Consider the following 24,987-nt stretch of genomic DNA (forward strand, 5'->3'; position numbering starts at 1 on the left):
GCGAGTGGCGTGAGTAATAAAGACGCCACGAGTATTTTTTGACTCAGTTAAACAACGTTGCATACAATACTTTTTCTACGACCAAGCACTTACTTTGAAAAAAAAAATTGTATATTTAACAAATATTTTTCATTGAACAAAAATAATACTTTAAACAAGTGGATAGTATAGGACATATATGTAGGTAAACAAACCAAACCCGGCCACCGCGCCCCGCGCCCCACGGCCGGTTGATCCTTCACCTTTTCGACACCTTCTTGTAACTCATGAGGCCCTGGTACTTGCTCTTAGTTAAATTACAATTTTGGATAGTTTTTTTTCTCGATTTTGGCCACAGTAGCCTATGGAGACTAACAAGCAACGCTAAGCGGTGTTCGTAGTCTATGGATCTTGCTATATTACGGGTGTCACATGCGCGTTTTTGACTTCTGAAGCAATTTTATTGTTTCTACTATAGAACCTAATGAATATTTTGAAAATTGGCAGCAATGCACTTAGTACTCATCTGTCAGAGATGACAATTAAAATTAGGTTGGTAACAATGTATTTCATACAATATTTTTTAAGTTACACGAAGTATCGTAAATGTGCCAAAAAGATACTGCGTGTATGCACAAATACTTTTTTGGGGAATAGACTAAAGACTTGTCTTGACAACTATAACATAGGGGTTTAAAGGTGTGTGTACGACCTTTTAAATGACAAATAAAGGTACGGGAGTAGAAAAAACACATAATGGTTGCGACGACGCGTTACGCTACTCCGCAATGTCAGGAAACCGGCACGGAAGCGCCGGAACATGACACCCTTCCGACAAAACTCTTCCGTGGTGAAAGCGACCCACTTTCATTGATTTTGAGTGTTTAAATGTTGTCTTATTTCATGTACTAATATATTTTAAAACTAGTGTCTCTGTCAGCTTTGTAAACCTCACAAATGCCCATTGCTTTGCACTTTTGACTTTTCATAATTTTTCCAAAAGCTGACTTGACATAAAAATCTACATATTATTGAACTTGCTCATGAAATTTACGAGACTCGATTGGAAAATGTGACTTGTGGATGAGGACAACCACACAGCCCAACACGAAATCATTTCTGAGAGTATAGCTTCGCTTAGTCAGTAGAAACATAGGGAAAAAAATACATAGAGTGCTCACTCCATACATCAGTTTTAGTACCAAAAAGACTATAAGCATCTCTCGAGTAGCGGAACTATCAGTACTGCTACTTGACAATAGATGTAGCACCGACTGGAAAGTCTTATGCTGTTGAGATAAGACTTTCCGGTCGGTGCTACATCTATTGTCAAGTAGCAGTACTGATAGTTCCGCTACTCGATGCTAGATGTAGACACTGAAATTAATAGTCTGAACTGATGTATGGAGTGAGCACTCTTGTCTTACTTATTTCTCTATGGTAGAAATAAAATTGTACTAGTAGTAATTGTAGTTGTAAATCACTTTATTGTACAAAAACAGGTTCACTTGAAATTGACATAAAATAAGGGATCTCTTCCAAATTAAAATAAATTAATAATATATTTTTAAATTATCTTGGCGATTTCAATCCTATATAATCAAACAATTTTAATCTAAGATGCTCTCGCGTCAAACGCTGCACAAGCATTAAATCATTTTAGTAAAATCTAATTAGCGTTTCCTTAAAGTCTCAAATTACGCGGAAAGCAGAAACGAAAAGCGGCGGAATTTGTTGATTTTGCAGTTAAAATTTATGGTCCCAAGGAAACGTCTTAAATTTGAATTTTTCCGATTGGATTCGTTCAAAAATAGGATCCGTTGTAGGATTACGTGTGCCTCGCTCGAGTATGATTTACAACGGCTAGGAGCAGGCTCTTTGACCTAACGGTACTATTTTAACTTAGCAACTGTGTTCAGAGACTTTAACGTTGTTAGATTGCCAATCTTTTATGAAATCTAGTTTAAAACACTTCAGAAATTTGATGCCTTTAGTTTTTTTGTGACTAACGCACTAGGAATAATAACTAATTTTTTTTGGTGAATAATTCCCCAGTATAAGTAAATGGGTTTAATTTTTCTGTCATGAAGTTAAATTTATATAAATAAGTAGACAAAAAAAAAAAAATAACAAATGGTTGTATTTAGACTATTATTCAAGATAAGGCATCAAAATGAGATGAAAACGATATACAATTGCTAAAACCGAATCGGCTTCCCTGCCCTCAATTCTGCCAGAGATGTACAAAATGGTTTTAAAAAAGCATTTAAATACAAAATTCAAAATACTTTTCAGATTTACTATTTCAAATGCAAAATACCAAATAGTTTTGCGTTTTGTATTTCAAATGCTAAATGCAAAATAGGTATTTTCAAAATACTTTTTCTAAATAAAATACCTTTTGACCAAATCTCGGATATTTTTATTTATTTTAGGTATTTATCATGAGAAATAGAGACACAATGCCGAGCCGAACAAAAACGTCTAAAAACATGGCTAGTGTTGAGTCGCTCACTCGTGAGGCACCTCATTTGTACCACTCATTTTGTTAATTTGTCGCAGTACTTCGTACCGCAAAAATGTCTTACTTCACTATTCATTTTACTTGATTCTAAAATTATCTTTCTCCTAAAAGTTCTATTCTTAACCTCCAGAATTGCACTTCAATTAAATGTTACTATTTATTTATTTATAAAGGAAGTGATGAATACATAAATATGTATATACACATGGCACCTTATGCATGACATTTTGGTCATAATAACCGGTTTAGACTCTCGCGCGAGCCACGAGACGAGCCGCGAGCCGCGCCACGAGACGCGAGTGTAAGCGGTGGGCTCGCGACTCGTCTCGTGGCTCGCAAGCTCGTCGAGCTAATATAATTTAAACACTAACGGCACGGCATAAGGTTTATAACCAATTGACAAGCCGAAGCCGAGTGTGTCGAGGCGAGCCACAAGACGCGCCGCGAGCCGAGCCGCGAGTCTAAACGGCTATAAGGCGCAGGCACGCACTCTGACCAAAGAAGAAAAAAAAACCGGCCAAGTGCGAGTCGAACTCGCGCACGGAGGGTTCCGCACCATCAACAAAAAATAGAGCAAAACAAGCAAAAAAACGGTCACCCATCCAAGTACTGTCCCCGCCCGACGTTGCTTAACTTCGGTTAAAAATCACGTTTGTTGTATGGGAGCGCCACTTAAATCTTTATTTTATTCTGTTTTTAGTATTTGTTGTTATAGCGGCAACAGAAATACATCATCTGTGAAAATTTCAACTGTCTAGCTATCACGGTTCGTGAGATACAGCCTGGTGACAGACGGACGGACGGACAGCGGAGTCTTAGTAATAGGGTCCCGTTTTTACCCTTTAGGTACGGAACCCTAAAAAGGGCGCGCATGGCTAGCAGGCGCCTCTATCGGTCAAATTCGGCAATACAAGCGTCATTCGTTCATTTTTCATTTCATTTTGTTTGACTGGTAATGTTGGCTAAACTTAATCGCAAAGTATTTTGCATTTTTAAATGAATATTAAAAATGCAAAATACATCTCGAAAAGTATTTCAAATAAAATACAAAATGTTTTTTACTAAAAGGCATTTAAATGCAAAATACAAAATAGGTATTTTGCATTTTGTATTTGCATTTTAAATAGAAGTATTTCAAATAAATCGCATCTCTGAATTCTGCGACCCTTTCTAGCCCTTCGCGGCCCTGAAAATTAGTAAATAATTCGAGTCACGCTGTATCGCGATTCGGCTTTCGTTGTTGCCACTTAATTTTACCTCTTGAGACGTAGTTTTTTTCAATGTACCCTTTTCAGGTTTCATTGAATGCGTATATTAATTTTACGAGCAAATGTTGCTAGTCGCGATAGTCGCGATAGATTAATGCCGTAATTAGGTAATGTATACACATACGAGAACTTATTTTTACCTTTTAAATTATTTTTACGTATTTCACAGTGTTGTACTTTCTTTCTTGGCCCATTTGTTAGCTTAAGTATTACAAGAAATGTTTGATGTCCTAAATTTCAAAGTGTTATCGTCATTTAAACACACGAAAAATGAAACTCTTATGTAACGAAGACAAAAGCTAATCAGCAACAAGCAATCTGAAACAAAATGAACCAAATGACGAACATTCTTTACCCAAATCAGTTTTTGTGTTTGACTATCATTTTGATTCTTCCCACCTTATGGTCTCATTGGAAGATCAGCGCTAGAAGTCACCAGCAACATAGGTACCGAGATGAGGCCATTTCGTGGCACTTCCTTCTTTGTATATTTTAGGTACTTGTTGTTTACGAATAAAAATATTTATATTTTAATTCAAACCGTTAAAATATTCTGCAATATACCTAACGCATGTTATCTACTAAATACTTTAGGACCCCCAGTTGTTACGATACTATTTCATAGCGACTCCTAAATGCATGCAACTCACGTCTCAGAAGATTTGCTTGGTAATAGCATATCTTGCAAGATGGCGGGCTCGAGCTGTTTTATTACGTGTTTATGGCCACCCTGGCTATCTGATCTGGAGGTCAGAACGTTCGTTCACATTCGCTGCACAAGCCCGGACTAGTCGCGATCTTAATCGGACCAGATTAACCTGAACTTTACATCCGTAATAACATTTCGTACAAGGATATACCGGCTATACTGGTGGTCGGAATCTCCGACTCGCTCGCGCTCGGTGAGCAATGGAAATAATACCTCAGGAGGTGGGGATGGCCGAGTGTATCATAAATGATATCTGGCAGATTTGTTCAATATATGAGTTTGGGCTGTAACTCCTTTAGTACGTGAAGTTACGATGCCTAGGATTCGTTTCGATGTTTGGGAAGTTGTACTAAATTTGAGCATAGTTAGGAGATAATCTAAAACCTTGCTGATAGCCATTGTTCAACTGCCGTATTCGAACTTCAAGATATTTACAAGAGACAACACGTACTAGATCTATTCTAGATACGTTATAGTTTAGATTTCAACTAGTTCTCTTTTGCAGCGCAATTCGGGCAACCAATGTCACTTTTACGTTAGATAGAGTTAGATATCTAATAGATGTGAATTAGATCTCTAAGCCATATCTTGTGGAAATCGTTCAAGAGTATCTCCAGAATCGCGCAAATGTCAAATTTGACAGGTTAGATCTTAAACATATCGTTTTCGTATCTTGGTGGTGACTAAAAGATATCTTATAGATGTCTATTTCAAAATCCGAATCGGGCCCCAAGTCTAAATTATGCGTCAAACGATTAAAATTATGTATATAAACTACTTTTCAAACTTTTATAATGTTTGTTTTTTTGTGTACGATAAAACATCAATGAAAATAAAAAACCGGGCAAGTGCGAGTCGGACTCGCGCACGGAGTGTTCCGCACCATCAACAAAAAATAGAGCAAAACAAGTAAGCAAAAAAACGGTCACCCATCCAAGTACTGACCCCGCGCGACGTTGCTTAACTTCGGTCAAAAATCACGTTTGTTGTATGGGAGCCCCACTTAAATATTTATTTTATTCTGTTTTTAGTATTTGTTGTTATAGTGGCAACAGAAATACATCATCTGTGAAAATTTCAACTGTCTAGCTATCACGGTTCGTGAGATACAGCCTGGTGACAGACGGACGGACGGGCGGACGGACGTACGGACGTACGGACGTACGGACGTACGGACGGACGGACAGCGGAGTCTTAGTAATAGGGTCCCGTTTTTACCCTTTGGGTACGGAACCCTAAAAATTGAAAATTTGGTGAAGCGAAATGTTGACTGCCAAATTTAGCTCCACACGAGAAACTGAATAGAATTCAAAATTATGACATAAAAAATGTTTCGTTCGTTAAAAGTTAGCCTGGAGGGCAAACCTATAGCCAACAACTTCAAAGGGTCTTTAATGAGTAGGCGTTTTCCGGGGTTTTGTATAAATATAAGCGCTCTTTCTTCGCAGTTTCGTTAGTGTTTTATCGTTAAATGATTACATTTTGCAACTGCACATGGTTTAGAATTGGTATTTATTGATAATTATGATTCTATTGTACCTGATTATTTTTTTCGTGCGGCTTGTTCTTACCATTCAACATGCCTATAGGTACAATCTAATAATTTTACCAATCAGGCCATTTTGTGTTTTTACTTATAGTATGTTTTACAGGCCGACATTTTACCGTATTCGATTTCGATTTGATGTCCTAAGTAGATTAAAAATAAGTTATTATCAAAATTATAAAGAAGAAAGATATTTTTACTCAAATTTACTAAGCCCCACGGTAAACTCAAGAAGGCGTTGTGAGTACACCGACAACTATACAATATAGTATATAAATACTTAAATAGGTACATAGAAAACAATCGACGACTCAGGAAAAAATATCTGTGCTCATCACACAAATAAATGCTCTTACCGGGATTTGAACTAACGACCATCGGCTTCACAGGCAGGATCACTACTAGGCCAGACGGGTCGCCAAATAAATAAATAATAAATTAATAAGGACGTCAAATAAATTAATAAGAAAATAAGGAGCAACTATAAAGCAACGCAATATTCCGAAACAAAATAACGCTATACCGATATTAAAACCGCGGGTTTTCTAATTTCCGTACGAAATCTGAAAGTGCATGCATGAAATTTCAGGAAAATGTAGGGTAAATTCAGATTATTTTCGCTTCGGCCGGGGCGTTTTATTGGCGCTAGGAGGTATGGGTTATGGACATTTCGGTACGCCACACCCTGTATACAATATAAATCTACATAACACCGGCATACAAATATACTTCTAGTGTGGGTATAGGGTGTTGCACTTCACTATTACTATTTTTATGTGGCTTTGGAATCGTTTGTTAGTTTTTGTAAATTAGTGTTTAATGCAAAACGCTCGAATGTGGATTTTGAAATTCACAGGTACTTATTGTCAACTCTATTATGTAGGGAAAAAGTCTTAATATATTTATTTAATTGAATACAATTTGGTGGATATTTTGTGGTGCTTTCTAATTTCCGAAATGATAGTATTCGAAAGAAGTTTAAAAATTGTGTAAAACGTGGTAAAATCACTAATCAATGTATTTAATACAGTCTCCAAACTCTCCAAAGCGAGGGCCAGCGAAACTTATCCGCGGTTAAAATCTAATTATAAAACCTCATCTTTCAAAAGTTAATCAGTCAACCACACATCAAATTCCTCAAAAATAGAATATGCCATATAGGTACATAATTATTATCTCCAAATAGTTACTCTTGACTACATAGTACATACTTACCTACTTTACTTAAGTTACTTTTAGATACGTACAGTCAGCGTCCTCAAAGTAGACTGAGGTCTCAGCTAAATTCCTTTATATGGGTACCTAATAGCTATATTACTCTTACGGTTTTGGGTATTTTACAAGCTTTTATTTAACTTATTATGTACCTATGTATCTATCTATGTTTATACGGGTCAAATCTTGCAAGTAAAATGTGTCCCCCTTTCCGGTTTCCGATGGCTGAAAATTTGCATACCTACATATTAATATGTAAGTTGGGTGACAATGCAATATTATGGTACCATAGAGCTGATCTGATGATGTAGACAGGAGGTAGCCATAGGAATTCTGTGATCAAACAACGCAACCTAATTGTGTTTGGGGTTTTTAGAATTGACTCGATGAGTATATTGCCTGTGAAAAGAAAAGTACAGTCAGCGATAAAAGTTTGTACCAAAAATGTTTTTTTTTTTTTTTTCCAAAACCGTATATTACAATTAACTGGGCAAAAGTATCTAATACCTTTAAACGAGCAATTCTTGTATATTTATTTATATACATATATTTCCAACGATTTCTATGAAATTTGATAAATGTGGGTTTTTGGGGAGAAAAATCAATCTAGCAAGGTCTCATCTTTGGGAAAACGCGCGTTTTCGAGTTTTTATATGTTTTAGCTCGGTCTCCTAGATATTCATTTCTTAATTCATCAGGCCACCCTAAAACCCGCGAAGGAGCCCTTAAAAAGTTGACGAAACTTGTTGAGAATTCGCAAGAGTCTAACAGTCGAGAAATTATGAGGAAGCGTTGTTTAGAAACGGAAATTTACTGTTTAACAATATAAGGCAATTTCTTGAAGATTCCATTGAAATAAACAATGGATGTTAAGTCAAGAAGCTTGGAAGGGTGGGATAAAGAATGGAATAATAATGGAGTGTTGTAATTTAATCTGAATACTTTATAATTTCACTTGTACGCTGTCAAATTAGGGAATTAAGTAGGTAATAAGGTAGACCGAGTCCTTGTCACTAGCAGTACCACCGCCCACACTGTTTGAACATCGGTGGACCTTATGCCTTTTGTAATAAGGTCCACAGTTGTGCAGCTAAGACTGTTGCTGTTTGTACATGTCATCTTTAAACTTTACAAGCCTGTCACCGTATGCGTGTGGGTAGACGTGCACGTGCACGTTGTATATCTCTCGCTTACGCCAATAGGCGTAGGTCATGAATATAGTATTAAACTGGATTGGGCATGAGTGATGGGATAACTGACAGAACGGGATAGACTTATGTATCTTTCAGTAGGAGTAGCAGCGAAAGCGCTATTATTGTTTGTCCTTGTCACAGTCTCACATGTTTTTTTATTCCCCACCGTAAATTACGTGATTGGTCGAATTTATTTGTTGCCCACCATAACAAATAAATTCGACCAATCATAGCGTCGCATTGCGTACCTATGTTTTGTCCCTCACGGAGGTACGCGTAGACCACTTCTATAGGATGCTACCTTCTATGGCGTAGGTACAGTCACCTGCAATAATATATGTTACTATTCGAAGGCCGCAAAAATATCTGACACGATTTTATTTGTAGACCCATAAGAGCGGTGTCACATATTCTGATGTCAGTGTACCTACTATCGCTCACACTGTTAACTGATAGCTCGTAAACCTTATTACAGAAGGCATAAGGTCCATCGATGGACATGTAAGTGTAAGGCCTGAGTGGACGCTCGAAGCGGAGCGTTCGGCGGGGCGTGCAGCGTGGCGTCGGGCTCACAAGTAGTTTGAGCAGCGTGTACTAAGGCCGCTCCTATACGCTTGCATTTGTTTAATATGATCGTCGCACGCCCCGCCACGGTGCACGCTCCGCCGAACGGTCCGCTCCGAGCGTCCACTCAGGCCTTACACTAAGAGTATTGCTGTTTGTACGTTCGAATTGGCATAAAAGTTTCTAATCTAAGGTTTGATTTTGATTTGTATAATGCCGCAGCAGTAATCGTCATAAGATGTCCCATTTACTCAAAAATACTTTCGACAAACTAGGAATGGTAATTGTGTATTAACATATGTATATATTAATAACATAAACACATTCCTCATTACGACGGAGTACGTACTTGGTTCGTTGGTCTCTTTTTGCGACACGAGAATAACCGACGTATGAAATTAATTATAACGTAATTAAGTCTTTCTGAACATAATATAATATAAATTATCTTCCTGAAAAGAAAAGCTTATGCATATAATTACTTCAACGGAACGGCGTAATACAAAATATTACATTTTCTCACACTTCGCTCGTACAGTCACCTGCAATAATGTTTCTTCGAATGCCGCAAAAATATGCGACACGCTCTTATGGCTCTACAAATAAAAACGTGTCAGATATTTTTGCGGCCTTCGTTGTAAGTATACACATATAAGTATAAACATATTATTACAGGTGACTGAACAGATGATGTTTTGAAACTCAAAATATTATGTCATTTTGCCAGTGGAAAAGGTGCGTAATACAAAAGGGATACCGTCTAAAATTGGACAAAAGCTTTTGTTGCCGTACCTAATACAAAATACAGTCATATTTTAACCTGCATAAGTACGTACCTTCTTACTTATTCAATAAAATATATTGAATTAAGGAAATTAACAATAGAATATATTGTTATTATGCATTTCTAATTTCCGTTTCATTTACGTTCAACATCACATCTGTTTCCGTGACAAAATGCGCATAGGTATAGATTTAGATTTCTTTATTTAACGAGTCTAACCGGGGAGCCGGCAGGCCTCGTCGGCGATGGCGAGATAACTTGGACTCCTTCTTGAGAGGCTGGCCAGATATTGCACTAAATAGAGACGAGTGGAGGAAGAGGGGGGAGGCCTTTGCCCAGCAGCAGTTAACGATAAAAAATACACTATAAATTTGCATCAATGTCAAAATTATGTTTATCTTCTTATATTTTACTAAATAGCTTATAAAATAAATGTATATGCAGTTAAGTATAAATACAAAACATGCTTGAGAATACTAAACTAGTGGCCACTTAAGTTAATTATTCTTATCATAAATATGTACCAGAAAAAAGTAACACATCAGCCTTTTTATAGATAAAAAACTGGCTAAATATCCGGCGAATGTTCACTCATTTTTAAAGTATTTTTTTACAAAAATATTGGACAGAAGCGGAAATATTTTTAAGTCTTCTGTGTATTGATTACAATGTAACGAAGCTTTTAATTATAATTAGAACTCATTAAAATTTTCTTACTACAGAAATTATCTTGCAAAATCCTAATAATTAAGCAAAATATCTCTCAAAGGGTTTTAGGAGGAAATTCTCATTGCCCGTATATTTTGTTATTAATTAATTTGATTTTAATATTTCGTGCTATTGGGGATCTGGGACGGAATGTTTTTTTGTACAGTCACCTGCAATAATATGTTACTCTTTGAAGGCTCTACAAATAATATCGTGTCAGATGTTTTTGCGGCCTTCGTTGTGTAACATATTATTGCAGGTGCCTGTACAGGCAGTGGTATAATATAACTCGCTTCTAGGTACGAGTGTACACTGAAAATTAATTTTGACTTTAATTTACAACTTGTAACAAAATAAATTAGTGGGAGACCAATTATAACTTCACTATTTTTAAAGTTATGACCTTGTTATGATACCACCGTGTTCGTCACCGCGGTATAAAAAAGACCTACCTGGAGGCGTGTTTTGATTCAAATAACAAATTAATATCCTGTTATTACAATCAGAATATGCCTCCCAAATAACAATACTTTCCATTATGCAACACTCGAGTTGAAACGTATGCAAAACAGCACTCCTAAATCTAAGTATGATATCAGTATCTCACACAGACCGTCTAAAAAGAGTGAAATAATTATTTCACGCCGCTCGGGCCTCCTTATGCATTCCGCCCGTCCCCACACACTTATTGCTCTTTTTAACGAAATCCCCAAGGTTTTAAAAATACGAATTCCGCTACATCCCTGGACTTATACGGCTGAACCGTGAACCCACGAACGCGTCAAATGCTGGCGGACTGAGCACGCGTTGGGCATACTAACACGTTTTCTCATGTCCCCCCCCCTGACCCGCCTCACACCCCACCCCCTTCCCCCTCCCAACATAACGAGAAATGCCCAAATTTCAATGATGCATTAAACAGTTTCTGCGGCTGCGGCTGGGGGCCCGATTCGGATTTTGAACTAGACATCTATAATATTAGATATCTATTAAACATCACCTAGATACGACAACGATATTTTTAAGATGTAGCCTGTCAAATGACATTTCCGCGATTCTAAAGATACTCTTGAACGATTTCCACAATGTCTAAAACGTCTTGTTATGTATTTTTAGATATCAACGATTTTGATACGATAATTTAACGTAAAAGTGACATTCTGCCGTATTCGAACTTCAAGATATTCACAAGAGGCGACACGTAATAGATCCATTCTAGATACGTTATAGTTTAGATTTCAACTAGTTCTCTTTTGCAGCGCAATTCGGGCAACCAATGTCACTTTTACGATAGATCGTGTTAGATATCTATTAGATGTGAATTAGATCTCAAAGTAATATCTTGTGAAAATCGTTCAAGAGTATCTCCAGAATCGCGGAAATGTCAAATTTGACAGGTTAGATCTTAAACATATCGTTATCGTATCTTGGCGATGTCTAAAATATATCTAATAGATGTCTATTACAAAATCCGAATCGGGCCCATTGGTTGCCCGAATTGAGCTGCAAAAGATATCTAGTTGAAATCTAAACTACCAGGTATCTAGTACGCATATCGTATCGTTCTGTTATCTAGAACAAATCTTGTTTTCCGAATACCGCGGTAGTCTGTTATGTAGAAATAAGTTATGTTACATTTTTGCTTGCGGATTTCGTGGTGTGAGACGTTGAAATATTTTATATGGGAGGGTTGGTAATAAAATTGCTGGTTTGATGGCACTGGTTTGCGGGATTGAAATGTCACGTTTCCTAGTGATAAGGCGTTTGTTTTTATATCGTATATTGCTCGAAATGTGTGGAAAAGTTGTGTGATTTTTTTACCCTTTCTGGGGATGTATAAGTTTTGCTTAAGATGTGACAATTAGAAAATTATTTCGTAGTGATCCAGTAGATTAATGGTGAAACATAAAACTATATCAAAGGGTTATCACTGAAAATAGGTACATATTACAGTACATATGTGCAGAGCATGCATGGAAGAAGAGGAAACAACAAAACAGGTCACGTGACGTACGTCACAACGTTCATACGCACTTTTCGTTCGCTCCGTGATATTTATTGAAAGCTCAAGTATTAAGTTGTTTTTGAAGCTCGATTCGTTATAAATACTACACCTAGCATCAGTGCTTATTTAAAATAAACAATAATACGGTGTGCAAACGCGAATGTGGCAAGAAATCACAGTTTTAAAACCGGTGTAAAGTTAAACTAACAACAACTCGTAAAAATCATCTGTGCGGGTCAGCTGACTGCTGATAGCGAATCAGCTGTTAGTATCTGCGTGTGCGCATTAGCGGTGTGTCAGTGGTACTCACTCGAATTTGAACCTTATCCCTAAGACGTGTAGTTCGCATTTACAATGGCAAGCTGTGGTGGATGTTTCAGTAAAATAACCGACGGGAGATTTTTGAACTGCTACAACTGCCAAAAACTGTACGATCTTGTATGTGCAAATATTTCGGAGGACCTTTTTAACAGCATGGGACCTGACCAGAAGTGGAAGTGTGTAGAGTGCAAAAGTGCTGAACCTAGGACGGATAACACAAACACGCCCGTACGCAGCAGTAACGCGCGGCATGAACATGCCTACGTAAATATGAGCCGAGGTGCACAGACTCGGGTCGCTATGAGCCCCGTGGCGCGCGAGGGTGACAGCTCCATCATGGAGGTGTCCTACACGGACAGCAACACTCACAACACCACCCCGCGCGACAATGGGCTGGACACGACCTGCGTCACCGACACTCAGTTGCTTGTCTCCGAGCTTCGGCTTCTCCGCGAGGACATGCGTGCGATGAGCCAGGAGATGCACGCTCTTCGCACTTCCCTGACGAGTCTGACAGCCAGGATCGACGGCTGCGATAGGCGGCTCGACGGTTGCGAGGACCGCATCGGCGCGCTCTGTGCCCGTGTTGAGTCTTTGGAGACCCGACCCCAGTTGAGTGACGCCGCCCCTGACTCCTCTCTCGTCGAAACTGTGTCGCAACTCAGGTTGGAGCTAAACGACCGCGACCAGGAGCTGTTATTAAATGACATCGAAATAACTAGTGTGCCGGAGAGTAGCGGCGAGAACGCGATGCATTTGGTAACAGCCCTGAGCAAGAAACTGGGGGTCGAACTCACCGAGCATGACATCGTCGACGCTGGGCGTGTGGGGCGCGCGCCTCAGCTGCAGGAGGGTACCCATGGGCCCGCCACGCGACCGCGGCCGCTCGTGGTGCGCCTGGCGCGCCGCGCCGTCAGGGACCGCCTGCTGCAGGCTGCGCGGGTGCGCCGTGGTGCCACCACGGAAGGCACCGGCATCCCCGGGCGAACGCAAACCTTCTACGTCAACGAACGGTTGACCCCTCAAAATCGGCGTCTCTTCTACAAGGCTCGGGAGCTTAAACAGCAGCAGTCTTGGCGGTACGTCTGGACCAGAGACGGCAAAATCTACGCACGGCAGCAGGCTGGCACGAACTCGCCCCGGCACCGCATACGCACTGAGTTAGATTTAAATCGTGTTTTTGGCTTACGATAGGTTAGTCCACATCATTATTATTAGCTTCTTAGTACCTTTATTAGTCACTATTAGTCTGTCACTTCAACTGTTGCCGCTAACAATTATTCTCACAATATTTTTTTACACAATTGAAAAATGTACACTACACGGAAACAATACACACACACCTTGCGCCAAGTGCTCTTTTAATCAAAACACAATTTGTATATTATACATTTTTACACTTTGTATTACTACATGTATACGGCTTTCTACTTATTTTGTTCATCCTCACACCGTAATACACTATTGCACATCAATTAACCTCAAACTCACAAACACCGCGCTGGATTGTAATGCAAAACCGGTTCTGTCTAGCCTTATACGCTATGAAAAATGACACGAAATCAGCTACAGATCGGTTTGTTTAATGCGGGCTCATTAGGCACCAACCATGACAACTTCATAGCAACCTGCACTCGTTTAGATATGGATGTGTTAGCTATTAACGAAACTTGGCTAAGAGGAGGGGATGAGTGCCGGGCCCCTGTGGTCCCAGGGTGCAGGCTACGCCATACCCCGCGACCACAGGGATCACGCTCACGTGGTGGGGGGGTCGGGTTCTACATCAAACGAAATGTCACTGCTCGTAACTTGCCACACCCGGTAGACCCGAAACACAAGACGGTAGAACAAATGTGGATACTCATGACAGTACAGGGGAAAAAAATTGTAATAGGTACAGCGTACCGCCCACCTTGGCAGGACGTTGACCTATTCTTTGACGCCATATCGGATACAATTAGCTCATTAACTAGTTACGACCATTTAATACTGCTGGGTGATTTCAACATTAATTTATTTGCTACCAATGACTGTAAAAAAACAAAGTTTGACAATTTTTTATCTAGTTTTAATTTAGTACAATTAGTGACAGAGCCAACACACTTCACAAATACCAGCCAGACACTGATTGACGTGGTTTGCACCGATTTAAATGCCAAAAAAATTAATATTGAACATGTAGGTACACTCTTTGGGCACTGTATTGTTATGTGCGAGTTCACTATTAGGCGGAATAAACCCAAGCCCTATACTATACTGCACAGGCCTCTTAATAGCATTAATCTATCACTTTTTGATACTGATTTGCGTAGTGTAAGGTGGGATCTAATGTCTCAGTTGTCGAACGTTAACGATAAGTTGGATGCATTAAGCAGGCACATAATCTATGTATTTGATTTGCATGCACCCGTGAAAACAACCATAATAAAGGGCCCTTCATATCCTTGGATCACTGACACAGTGAAACTGATGATGCGATTGCGTGATCAGGCTGCCACAGATTATCATAAAACCGGTTCCGAGAGTAAAAAACTGTATTATAAAGACCTAAAGTCAACAGTGAATAAAGCCTTATATAATGAAAAGTCTGCCTTCTTTAAACATAACATAAGTAATAAAATAAAAGAGCCCAAATCCCTTTGGAAAAATCTAAAATCTACCATTCTGCCTAAAAATAATATAGAACTACCATCTACTTTCAGTGACCCGAATATTATAAACAATCATTTTTTGAATTTACCAATTGCATCACAAGTAACAATTTCGCAGTTAACCTATTTCGAGTTCCACAGATACAACAAGTCTACCTTTCATATTGAACCAGTTAGCCCTGGACAGTTGCTAAAAATTGTATCTAAACTGAAATCAAATGCAGAAGGGCATGACCAGATTACATTACAAATGCTTCTCATGACGTTCCCATATACTTTAGATTTATTGACTGATTTGATAAATACTTCTATTTTAACCTCTACTTATCCTGACACCTGGAAGGCGGCTATCATACGCCCGCTGCCAAAGACCACTAACCCATCAGAGTTAAAAGACCTGAGACCCATTAGTATTCTACCATGTATGTCCAAGATATTAGAAAAAATTGTATGCGCACAATTAAATGACTACATCGAGAGCAATAATATCTTACCAGATGTACAATCGGGTTTTAGAAAGGGGCGTAGTACAGCGACGGCCCTGCTTGATGTCACGGATAACATACTTTGTTCACAAGATAAAGGCATGTGTACACTGCTTGTACTGCTTGATTTTTCTAGGGCGTTTGACTGTATTCATATAGACCTGTTACTGTCAAAGCTAAGTTATTATGGATTTGATAACAGTGCACTGAATTGGTTTCATAGTTATCTCACTGAAAGGTACCAGTATGTAAAATTGTGCTCAAGTGACGGATCAGCCAAGGTCTCTAAAAAAATGTCTCTTTCCAGAGGCGTACCACAGGGATCGATACTCGGCCCAATCCTGTTCATCTTATATACAGCAGACATTGGATCCCACATTACTCACTGCAAATATCATATCTATGCAGACGACACTCAGATATATATCACTTGTAAACCTACTGAAATTGACAGTACTATTCAAAAACTAAATATGGACCTTGCAAACATAGCATCTTGGGCTTCAGAAAATAGTTTAATGCTAAATGCATCTAAAACAAAATATCTAATATTTGGCACCAAAAATCAACTGAATAGCATCAGACCTACTTGTGATGTAATGTTATCGGGCGAAACCATTGAACGAGTATATGAGGCTCGAAATCTAGGCTTAATTATGGACAGTGCGCTAAGGTATGAGAAGCATGTTGCTGAATCGGTTAAAAATTGTTTCTACAGGCTAAAACTGCTCTATAACATACGTCCATTTATTAACGAATCTTTACGCACTCAGTTAGTAGAAACGTTGGTTCTGTCCAAATTAAATTACATGGACTTAGTATATGGACCACGTCTCCTAGCTAAAACTAAACTTCTCATTCAGCGGGTACAAAATGCCTGTGCTCGGTTTTGTTTTAGCATCCCACTACGAGGCCATGTCAGTCCATTTTTGAATAACCATAATATTCTTAAGATGCTGCACCGCCGCAAGCTTCATCTGGCGTGTCTTATTTTTGGTATAGTGAAACACAAATCCCCATCATATCTGTTCGAGAAGTTGTCATGGATGTCCACTCGTAGGTCCTTAGGGGCACGTAATTGCAGTGTTCAGTTGGTGACACCGCGACATGCCTCAGCAGCATTTCGTGGGAGCTTTAGGTACATGGCCAGCCGCTGCTGGAATAATATACCTCCTCCCCTCAGGAACCTACAAAGTATCATAAGTTTTAAAACCAAACTTAAACTCTGTATACTTCAACACCAGCGGCAGCAGGAAGTTTTCAGAAATGACACAAGTTTCTTTTAGTGTAATAATTATGTGCTTACTATGTTATAATTATATGCTTTACCAGTGAGCTAATCAATTATCAAGAAGTAAATAATATACCTGTTTTTATGTCCGTATACAGTGGTTGCTGTCATCATTTTTCTCCTCGCTTACTTGCAACTCGTGCATCTTACCATTGCGCGAGTATTTCGTGTATTTTTATGCAGCTCTTGTTCTGCATGGAATATGTGTATTGTATTTTGTAACAACTAAAGCCGGGCTTCTTATATGCTAAAGTTGTAAAACACACGCTTCGGCAAAAGTAACTGTGAATCTAAATCAGTTATGTAGTATTGTTTATTTTACGTTGCATGCTTGTATTTTGTTTTCTTTGTAATGTTATCAAGTCTATTTCACGTGTTTTCACAACAACTAATGTTTAAGTAACATATTATAATATAGGAATGTTAATATCCAACAATACTTGTACGGCATGGCCTTGTAAGTCATCATGACATTTTGACATGTACGCGCAGGCGCAGTCGGCGCAGAGCGCAAAATGGACGCGTTCGCGTTCATTTACTTATAGGGTCGTGTTGTACGGTTGCGTTCGTGGCCCACAAATGGTCTCGCCGGAAGACCAGCGCTGACTTTCGGGTTAGCATTATGCTGAGGCGAGACCATTTCGTGGCAAACTATAATTTCTGTTGTTTAAAATATACTTTTTGTAATACGTTTGTATTGAATGTAGTTTAGTTTGCCATGAATAAACGAATTCTTATTCTTAAAACACATACTCCTAGACTGCAAACAGGTAGAAACATACAGGAACAAATACCTAGGAACTCCGAGCACACTAAAAGAGGCAGTCAGCAACCTGAAAACACTGCTAGGTTTCATGGAGGAGCTGGGGTGGTTAGAGTAGCGCTACCTCGTTTCACGCAAAATAGGCACAATGGTTGTCGATTTGCGGAAAATGCCCAGAAACACTAACTAACTAACTAAGGTATATATTATATCATTCAAATCGGAATTTGTTGTTCAGGCTCGTTAAACGAACGTCACGCGGTCACGGGTTAAATATAAAAGAAACTTCAATATAGGCCTCCTCATCGTTTTCGATGACGGCGACCCTAAATAAACATCATGGACGTTGTCTAGCGTGCGCCCTTATGTGGCTGGCCAGGCCGAACTTGGTCTTAAATACTCTATTGCACGCGTGACAATAAAGTTGGTGCGTTGAGCGTGTACACGTAGGAGGGCTTAGGTCTCTCTTTCCGTAACTGGCGTTTTGTGTCTAGGCTTGTGAGGCGGTTATCCTCAAACATTTTGACACCGTTATGGATGGTATTAGAGCGCCAAGATGACCTTCTTCCAGCAAGCTCCTCCCAACGCTCAGGGTCGATGGCGCAAGCGCTCAGATGCCATTTGGGGACGTCCTTATAGCGCAGATGCTGACCACCGTGCTTCCGCTTACCCACTGCCAACTCAGAGTAGAGGATAGATTTAGGCAAGAGGTGGTCATCCATTCGACAGCGCACACTATCTGAGCTGCCGCTGCATTATTATGGTCTCCATGCCATACATTCCGGAACGACACAGGACCTCGGAGTTGGGAACATGGTCCTGCCACTTGATCCTGAGTATAGACCGCAGACACCTCAGGTGGTAAGTGTCCAGTTTCTTTATGTCTGTTTTGTAGAGGCACCATGTCTCTGCTCCATATAAAAGGACAGGAATGATTAGCGCCCTGTAGACGCTAATTTGTGTCAAAAATTAGAAATTCCAGACGCGATTTCCAGACGCGATCTGTGAGTCGTCCGAAATCAGCAGCGGCGTTGGCGATACGTGAAGGTATCTCCGAGGCTAGGGTGTTATCACGCCTGATAGTGCTCTCAAGATATTTAAAGTGCGATACTTCATCTATTAGAGGTCTCCCATCTAGATTCAGCACCGTTGGGTCAGCCTCGCCTCCTCTTGGCGGTTGTTTGAGAATTTGAGTCTTGGAAGCACTAATAACGAGACCAAACTGTTGACATGAGCGATGTAGTGCCGTTTTTGTGCCAGTAGTGCCATTGGAAACTATTTTTTTTAATGAATAGTAACGATTTTTTATGCATACTACAGGAAAGAATAGTAACCGTAATAATCCAAGACCAGGTAAGGTCAATGTGGCTAATTCCGTCATAGGGACTATTCCGTCTAGTGTATTTTTCGAAAACCCTAACAAAATTGATAATTTCATCGAAAAAGTAGCGATAAACAAAACATTCCACATTGAAAATACGTATGTAGTTCAACGCCAGACACGCTTATTTATTATTAACCGGAAACAAATTCCGACAAATTCCATAGCCATTATTCGTGTTCTTACAAACCACAATTACTGAAAATTAGTCAAAGTTTCACCCAATTATAAGTTATGACACAAGAATGCTCCGCAGGTGGTTACGCTGGATTATGGGAATACAATTCTCACGATGATCGATGAGAATGCAATGATGATAAAAAGGACAGTGGGTTAAGTTGATTGAATAAATATAAAATGATTATTGAATCACGGGCGAAAACTCGTAAATTAGTTAAGGGCGACGTGTAATGAATTCTAGTGGACGTCAGCTGCCACTCCGTTAACGCATTCACTGTCAGCAACCCGCCAGGTGGGTGCACTATCCGTAGTCGCTTTTCGCTACGTACGGTTTTTCCATGTTTTCGGCTACGCTCGTAGCGCGTAGCAAGCGCTGGCACCGAATGTGTTAATGGGTTGAGGAATGGCATACACCGAAACACGTAAGATAAAAAAATAATCAGTCATCGCCTCCTGTTTGATACTTCGTCAGATGATAGTTTAGATGCTATTACGATTTTAATAAATCGTCAGCCGGTTGTATCGTAGTGGACAGAGCGTCAGCTGGTGGCGGTATATACAACTGAAGTGAACCGTCTTAAAAAAAATAGATGACTCATTGGCACGGCAAAATATATAAAACGAAAAACAACGGGTTGCACTCCGGGAGTGCCGACAGAAGTGAAAACTCAATGATATATCTTACGTCTTACTGTCTCGAGTTTAACATTTTTTCCCCACCTCAAAAAGTGCACAGCGTCGCTAAAGAAATTTTCACTTAAAAAAAATGTTTAAAGTAGGTATGCAAGCAATGAAATATTAAAAGTGAGTTTCTATGCAATTACCTATCACGTTGATATTCGGATTTCTTACGAACATACATACAAAGTTAACAGAAAGAAAAGTCCAAGACGTCATCCGTATCAAACTATACATGAAGTAGACATAACATTATCGCCTCCATACCCTCCCGATTTGAACAGCTACGTAATATAAAGTTAGCAAAGCCTGTCCAAACACATTACTGCCAAGAGGGACCCGAACTCATTCGACCGTGCGTTGGAAAGAAAATTGTATTGTTTGTTCACATTGAGACATATATTATTTAGACATGTGGAATATGATGTTTTATATACAGATGTCTATCACAATATTATACTGATGAAATCCTCGCCGGTATAACGTTCCAATGTTGCACACCTGACCCTTCGATTTGAAGAAGCCGTCTTGTATAGATATTTTGTATTTTCGACCTATTATTATCTACAATGTAAAAGATTGCCCGTCAAATAACAGATGTGCGACCAAAATCTGTATGATGTCAAATATTGGAAGTTTTGAATTCAGAAATAACATGATTGTGATTGTATAAATAATTGTAACGGTATATTTCAAGATACGTAATAATCATCCACCGTATCTCCTGCATACAGCTTTTTGTATATTTTAGTCTGCTGTTTGGTACATCAAGCGGCCGGCCGTTAGCGGCCGCTATGATGTCATTCTAGAACTGTGATCTGTCTGTCTGTGTCTCTCAAAAAAAATCTTTATTGCAACCTGGTTCTCAAAGTAGGTTTCCTTGTGTCTCAAGAACCCGTCCTTCCCGAGTACAATCATTAGGTTACAATGTTAGTCATTTTATAGTACTTACAATTTAAACAATATTAAAATTAAATTATAGAAAAAAAAACAAACATGTTAAACTAAGATGTGAATGTACGCGCGCGCGTGTGTGAGTATTATGTGTGTCTGATTTTTGGGATATGTGTGTGTTTCTGTGTGTTTACGCACGTGTGTGTCTAGTTAATTTAGATTGTACTAGAACACGATTCGTAAAAAAAACTAAAACAAAACGTTTCTATAAAAGTCACCCGTTTACGGCACTTTAGTGCCCATCGAAACAAAACAGCACCACGTGCTCACTAAATCACTTGTCACCCAAACTTGTAACAGTTTGACCCAGTTGGTTCCCGAGTGGCTCGGAACATGGAATCGGACTTCCATTTAATGACTTCCATTAAAACTAAGTAATTATAAGCTATTCATAATCGACAAATAAAAAGCGTTTTTTTTTTAATCAATTTTAAAATTAGAATATATTTGACCGCCTGTTGTTTACCTCTGGTCTCCATTCGAATTTTGAACTAAGTAGACATCTATTAGATGTCTATTAGATATCACCAAGATACGATAACGATATTTTTCAGATCTAGCCTGTCAAATTTGACATTTCCGCGATTCTGGGGATACTTTTGAACGATATTTTAACATAAAAGTGACATTTGTTGCCCGAATTGAGCTGCAAAAGAGAACTAATTAGTTGAAATCTAAACTACAACGTATCTAGTACATAATATATCGTATCGTACTCTAGTCTAGAACGGATCTTGTATTCCGAATACCGCGGGCTGCTTGTGTTTCTGTTTTCTTTTTGTATCGTTTTCTTTTATTGCGGTGTGTAATAAAGAGTATTTGCATTGTATTGTATACTAGCGACCCGCCCCGGTTTTGCACGGGTTAACAAATTATACATAAACCTTTCACTTGAATCACTCTATCTATTAAAAACAAGCAACAACGGTTGCACTCCGGGAGTGCCGATAGAAGTGAAAACTCACCTCACTATGTTACCGACGCCCGGTAACACGATACACACGTTTAGCGGAGGTATTCTATTTATTTATTATATATTATTATCATTCTCAAATAAGATCACACTTTTTCATTGACATATTTATTTACATACTGCCATGACAACGTCAAATTATTTGAACATAGGTGAAAAGGAGTCCGCAACATGAATGTCAAATATTAACATTGAGTTTTTCTTTATTAATGCGATTTAAATTATGTGTGGCCACCTTACGGGGCTTACGGTCACGTCTTCGCCTTACGCCCCTTACGGTCACGTGATCGCCTTACGCTGTCTCGAGTTTATAATTTTTTCCCCACCTCAAAAAGTGCCTCAAGAAGTTTTCACTTCAAAAACCGCATCAAAATCCGTTGCGTAGTTTTAAAGATCTAAGCATAGGTACATACAGACAGACAGACAGCGGGAAGCGAATTTGTTTTATACTATGTAGTGATTTAATTATGTTCATATATAATAATTATGCATTGTGAAGATATTTTTGACCATACCTACAATCTTTGACCATTTGCTTAGCACCGTCTCCGTCTGCAGACACTACAAATTGACAATATATTCCGAAATTCAACTCAAGGAGGATGAAAATTCGAATGAAGAGTAAGCATTGCATTGCGAATCGCAAGGTCAAGACAAAAACAAAATAACATCTACCCTTCCATCGTGGCCATAAAATCTCCCGAGCGTTTTAATTGCAACCACGTTATTTAAAACGTAGGCCCGTCGGGCCTTTTATACGTATATTTCTACAATACTGTCCTGCGCGTAAGAAATGTCATATGCTATAGCTAAACTAATGGTAGTTACTCCCTTTTAATAAATGAAGTAGGTAAGTGGCAGGGCGTAGGCGATTTTTAACACGAGTCAAGTGGCGCCCTCTGGCATAAATTCAGGTTGGCGTTTAATAACGCGAGCGATTACGAATTACGCGTTGAGGCAGCGACGCGATGCGTTAGTAATGTGATTTATTTGTAGGATATAAACGAGTTTTTGACCTAAAACTCGACTACCTTGTAATAGAAGCACTTCGCATTTATAGACGCGCGGGAGTCGCATGTCGCATCAAGATCGTATATATAAAAAATATGATCTTTATAATATTTCTGTCACATTGACATCGCATGTTATCAGTTATCTATGTTACGAACGACATGCAAAACAGGACAGAGGAGGAATTACGTAAAAACACATATTTTGTATAAAACAATTACATTGATTATTTCTGAAAGTATACTTCTGAGAGAGTTGTGCCCATACAAAAAAATAATCAGGAGAGCCAAATTAACATTATACTAAAATTTCGTGAGATTTAACTGAAACCACTTTTTCCCTATGTTTGCTGCGGGGTCCTTTTGAAATCTGTGGTTTTTTTGCCAATAAAATAACTTTGGATGGGTAATCTAAACGAACAGATAATGTTTTTGTAAAAGAACTTTAAAGATAGTGCTTTTATAAAGTTTAAGAAGTCTGGTATCTAAAAATCTCGGCTAAACATTTTCAAGGCTCTAAAGCTTGCATATTCGTATTTGAGAGTATTCAAGCTAGCGGTAGACGTGCGAGCCGCCATGTTAATTACTGAACTGAGTCTGTAGCCAACTTTAGATTATCTTTTGTCTTTACAGACGGCGAGTACTTAGCATTTTTAAGAACTTTTTGTAGTAATTATAAATCTGTATATCAATGTTTAATCTTTAATATTTCATGTAAGTGCTGATACTAAATTAGCACAACAGAAAAGTCGTGTGAAACATTCAGGTTGTTCCTCTCCATTCTGAATTGGAAATACTGTTCGAAATATATTTACTTTTAAAATGTAATAACCTATCAGATAACGTGACAATTCAACTTAAACAAATGTTGATTTAACTAAAGAAAATGAATTCTGAGGGTCTAAACAACGGCGTAAGTTCATTAAAATTTTAGAATAACAGTGTAATAAGTAAAAATGTTACTGAATTAAATTGATTTGTGGGAATGCGATGAAAATACTAGAAGGAATCGTCCCAAGAAAGTACTTTGAAATAAGTAAGTCACAAGAAACCTATAAAAAACGTAAAAAAGCTTTAAAAATTGAAAAGCGGCGCATTGTGCCCACACTTAAAGCGCTAAAGTTTCCGAGAACCTGGAATAATCCGTGGCGAAATTAAACAAGTTATGAATGGCCACCTCTAAAGAATAAAATAGGGCCTCAAAGAATACGGCGGGCTTTAAGGAGAGTCCTTCAAGCAGTTTAATTAAGGCTTCGTGGACAGAGAAGTTTTTTGCATGAGATTCCGTGCGATTTGAAATAAATGCTAATTTTGTTCCATTTTAATTGCAAGGAAGCTATTGCACATCACCATCTAGAAACTCCAGGTGGTGATGGTGATGGCAGGCCATAAAAGCTGCTGAAAACCAGCACGCGTGTTTTGAATGGACCCACACAATTAAAAGAAAGTCACTGATGACAGTGTCTAATGTCAGTAATAATGGATATCTCGCTGTCCCGTAGACAAATACGACCATAATATCCGGACAAGACAAGGTAAGATACCATAACAACAGTCTAGGACGGAAAACGCGACTTATCCGCCTTGTGCCGGCCACTGATTTGCATCAGCTCGCCAGAAAAGTTGAACTTTCTCAACAATTTTACTTTCCACGCTCCGGGTTCGCTTGTTGGTAATGCTAAAGAAAGTTTCGGGTATTGGAGTAATTAAAAATATTCTGTTGGAAAACAACGATCAGATAACTTTTTGCCTTCGAAAGAATTAATTTTAGCTTTGAAAAGTTTTGGGATGGATTTACCCATTTA

The 24,987-nt window shown here is 38.8% G+C and overlaps 1 protein-coding gene across 1 annotated transcript; it reads left to right on the forward strand.

Moving 5' to 3' along the window:
* The first annotated feature begins 12,969 nt into the window (after window positions 1–12,969).
* On the forward strand, window positions 12,970–14,010 carry LOC134648207 (uncharacterized). Its single transcript, XM_063502690.1, has one exon. The coding sequence runs from the start codon at window positions 12,970–12,972 to the stop codon at window positions 14,008–14,010; it is 1,041 nt and encodes a 346-aa protein (XP_063358760.1).
* Window positions 14,011–24,987: the final 10,977 nt, after the last annotated feature.

This window comes from Cydia amplana, chromosome 5, assembly GCF_948474715.1.
Source record: "Cydia amplana chromosome 5, ilCydAmpl1.1, whole genome shotgun sequence".
NCBI lineage: Eukaryota > Metazoa > Arthropoda > Insecta > Lepidoptera > Tortricidae > Cydia > Cydia amplana.

Excerpts from the sequence above, each read along its gene's own strand:
- LOC134648207 (XM_063502690.1), top strand. The coding sequence starts at position 12,970 with ATGGGACCTGACCAGAAGTGGAAGTGTGTAGAGTGCAAAAGTGCTGAA.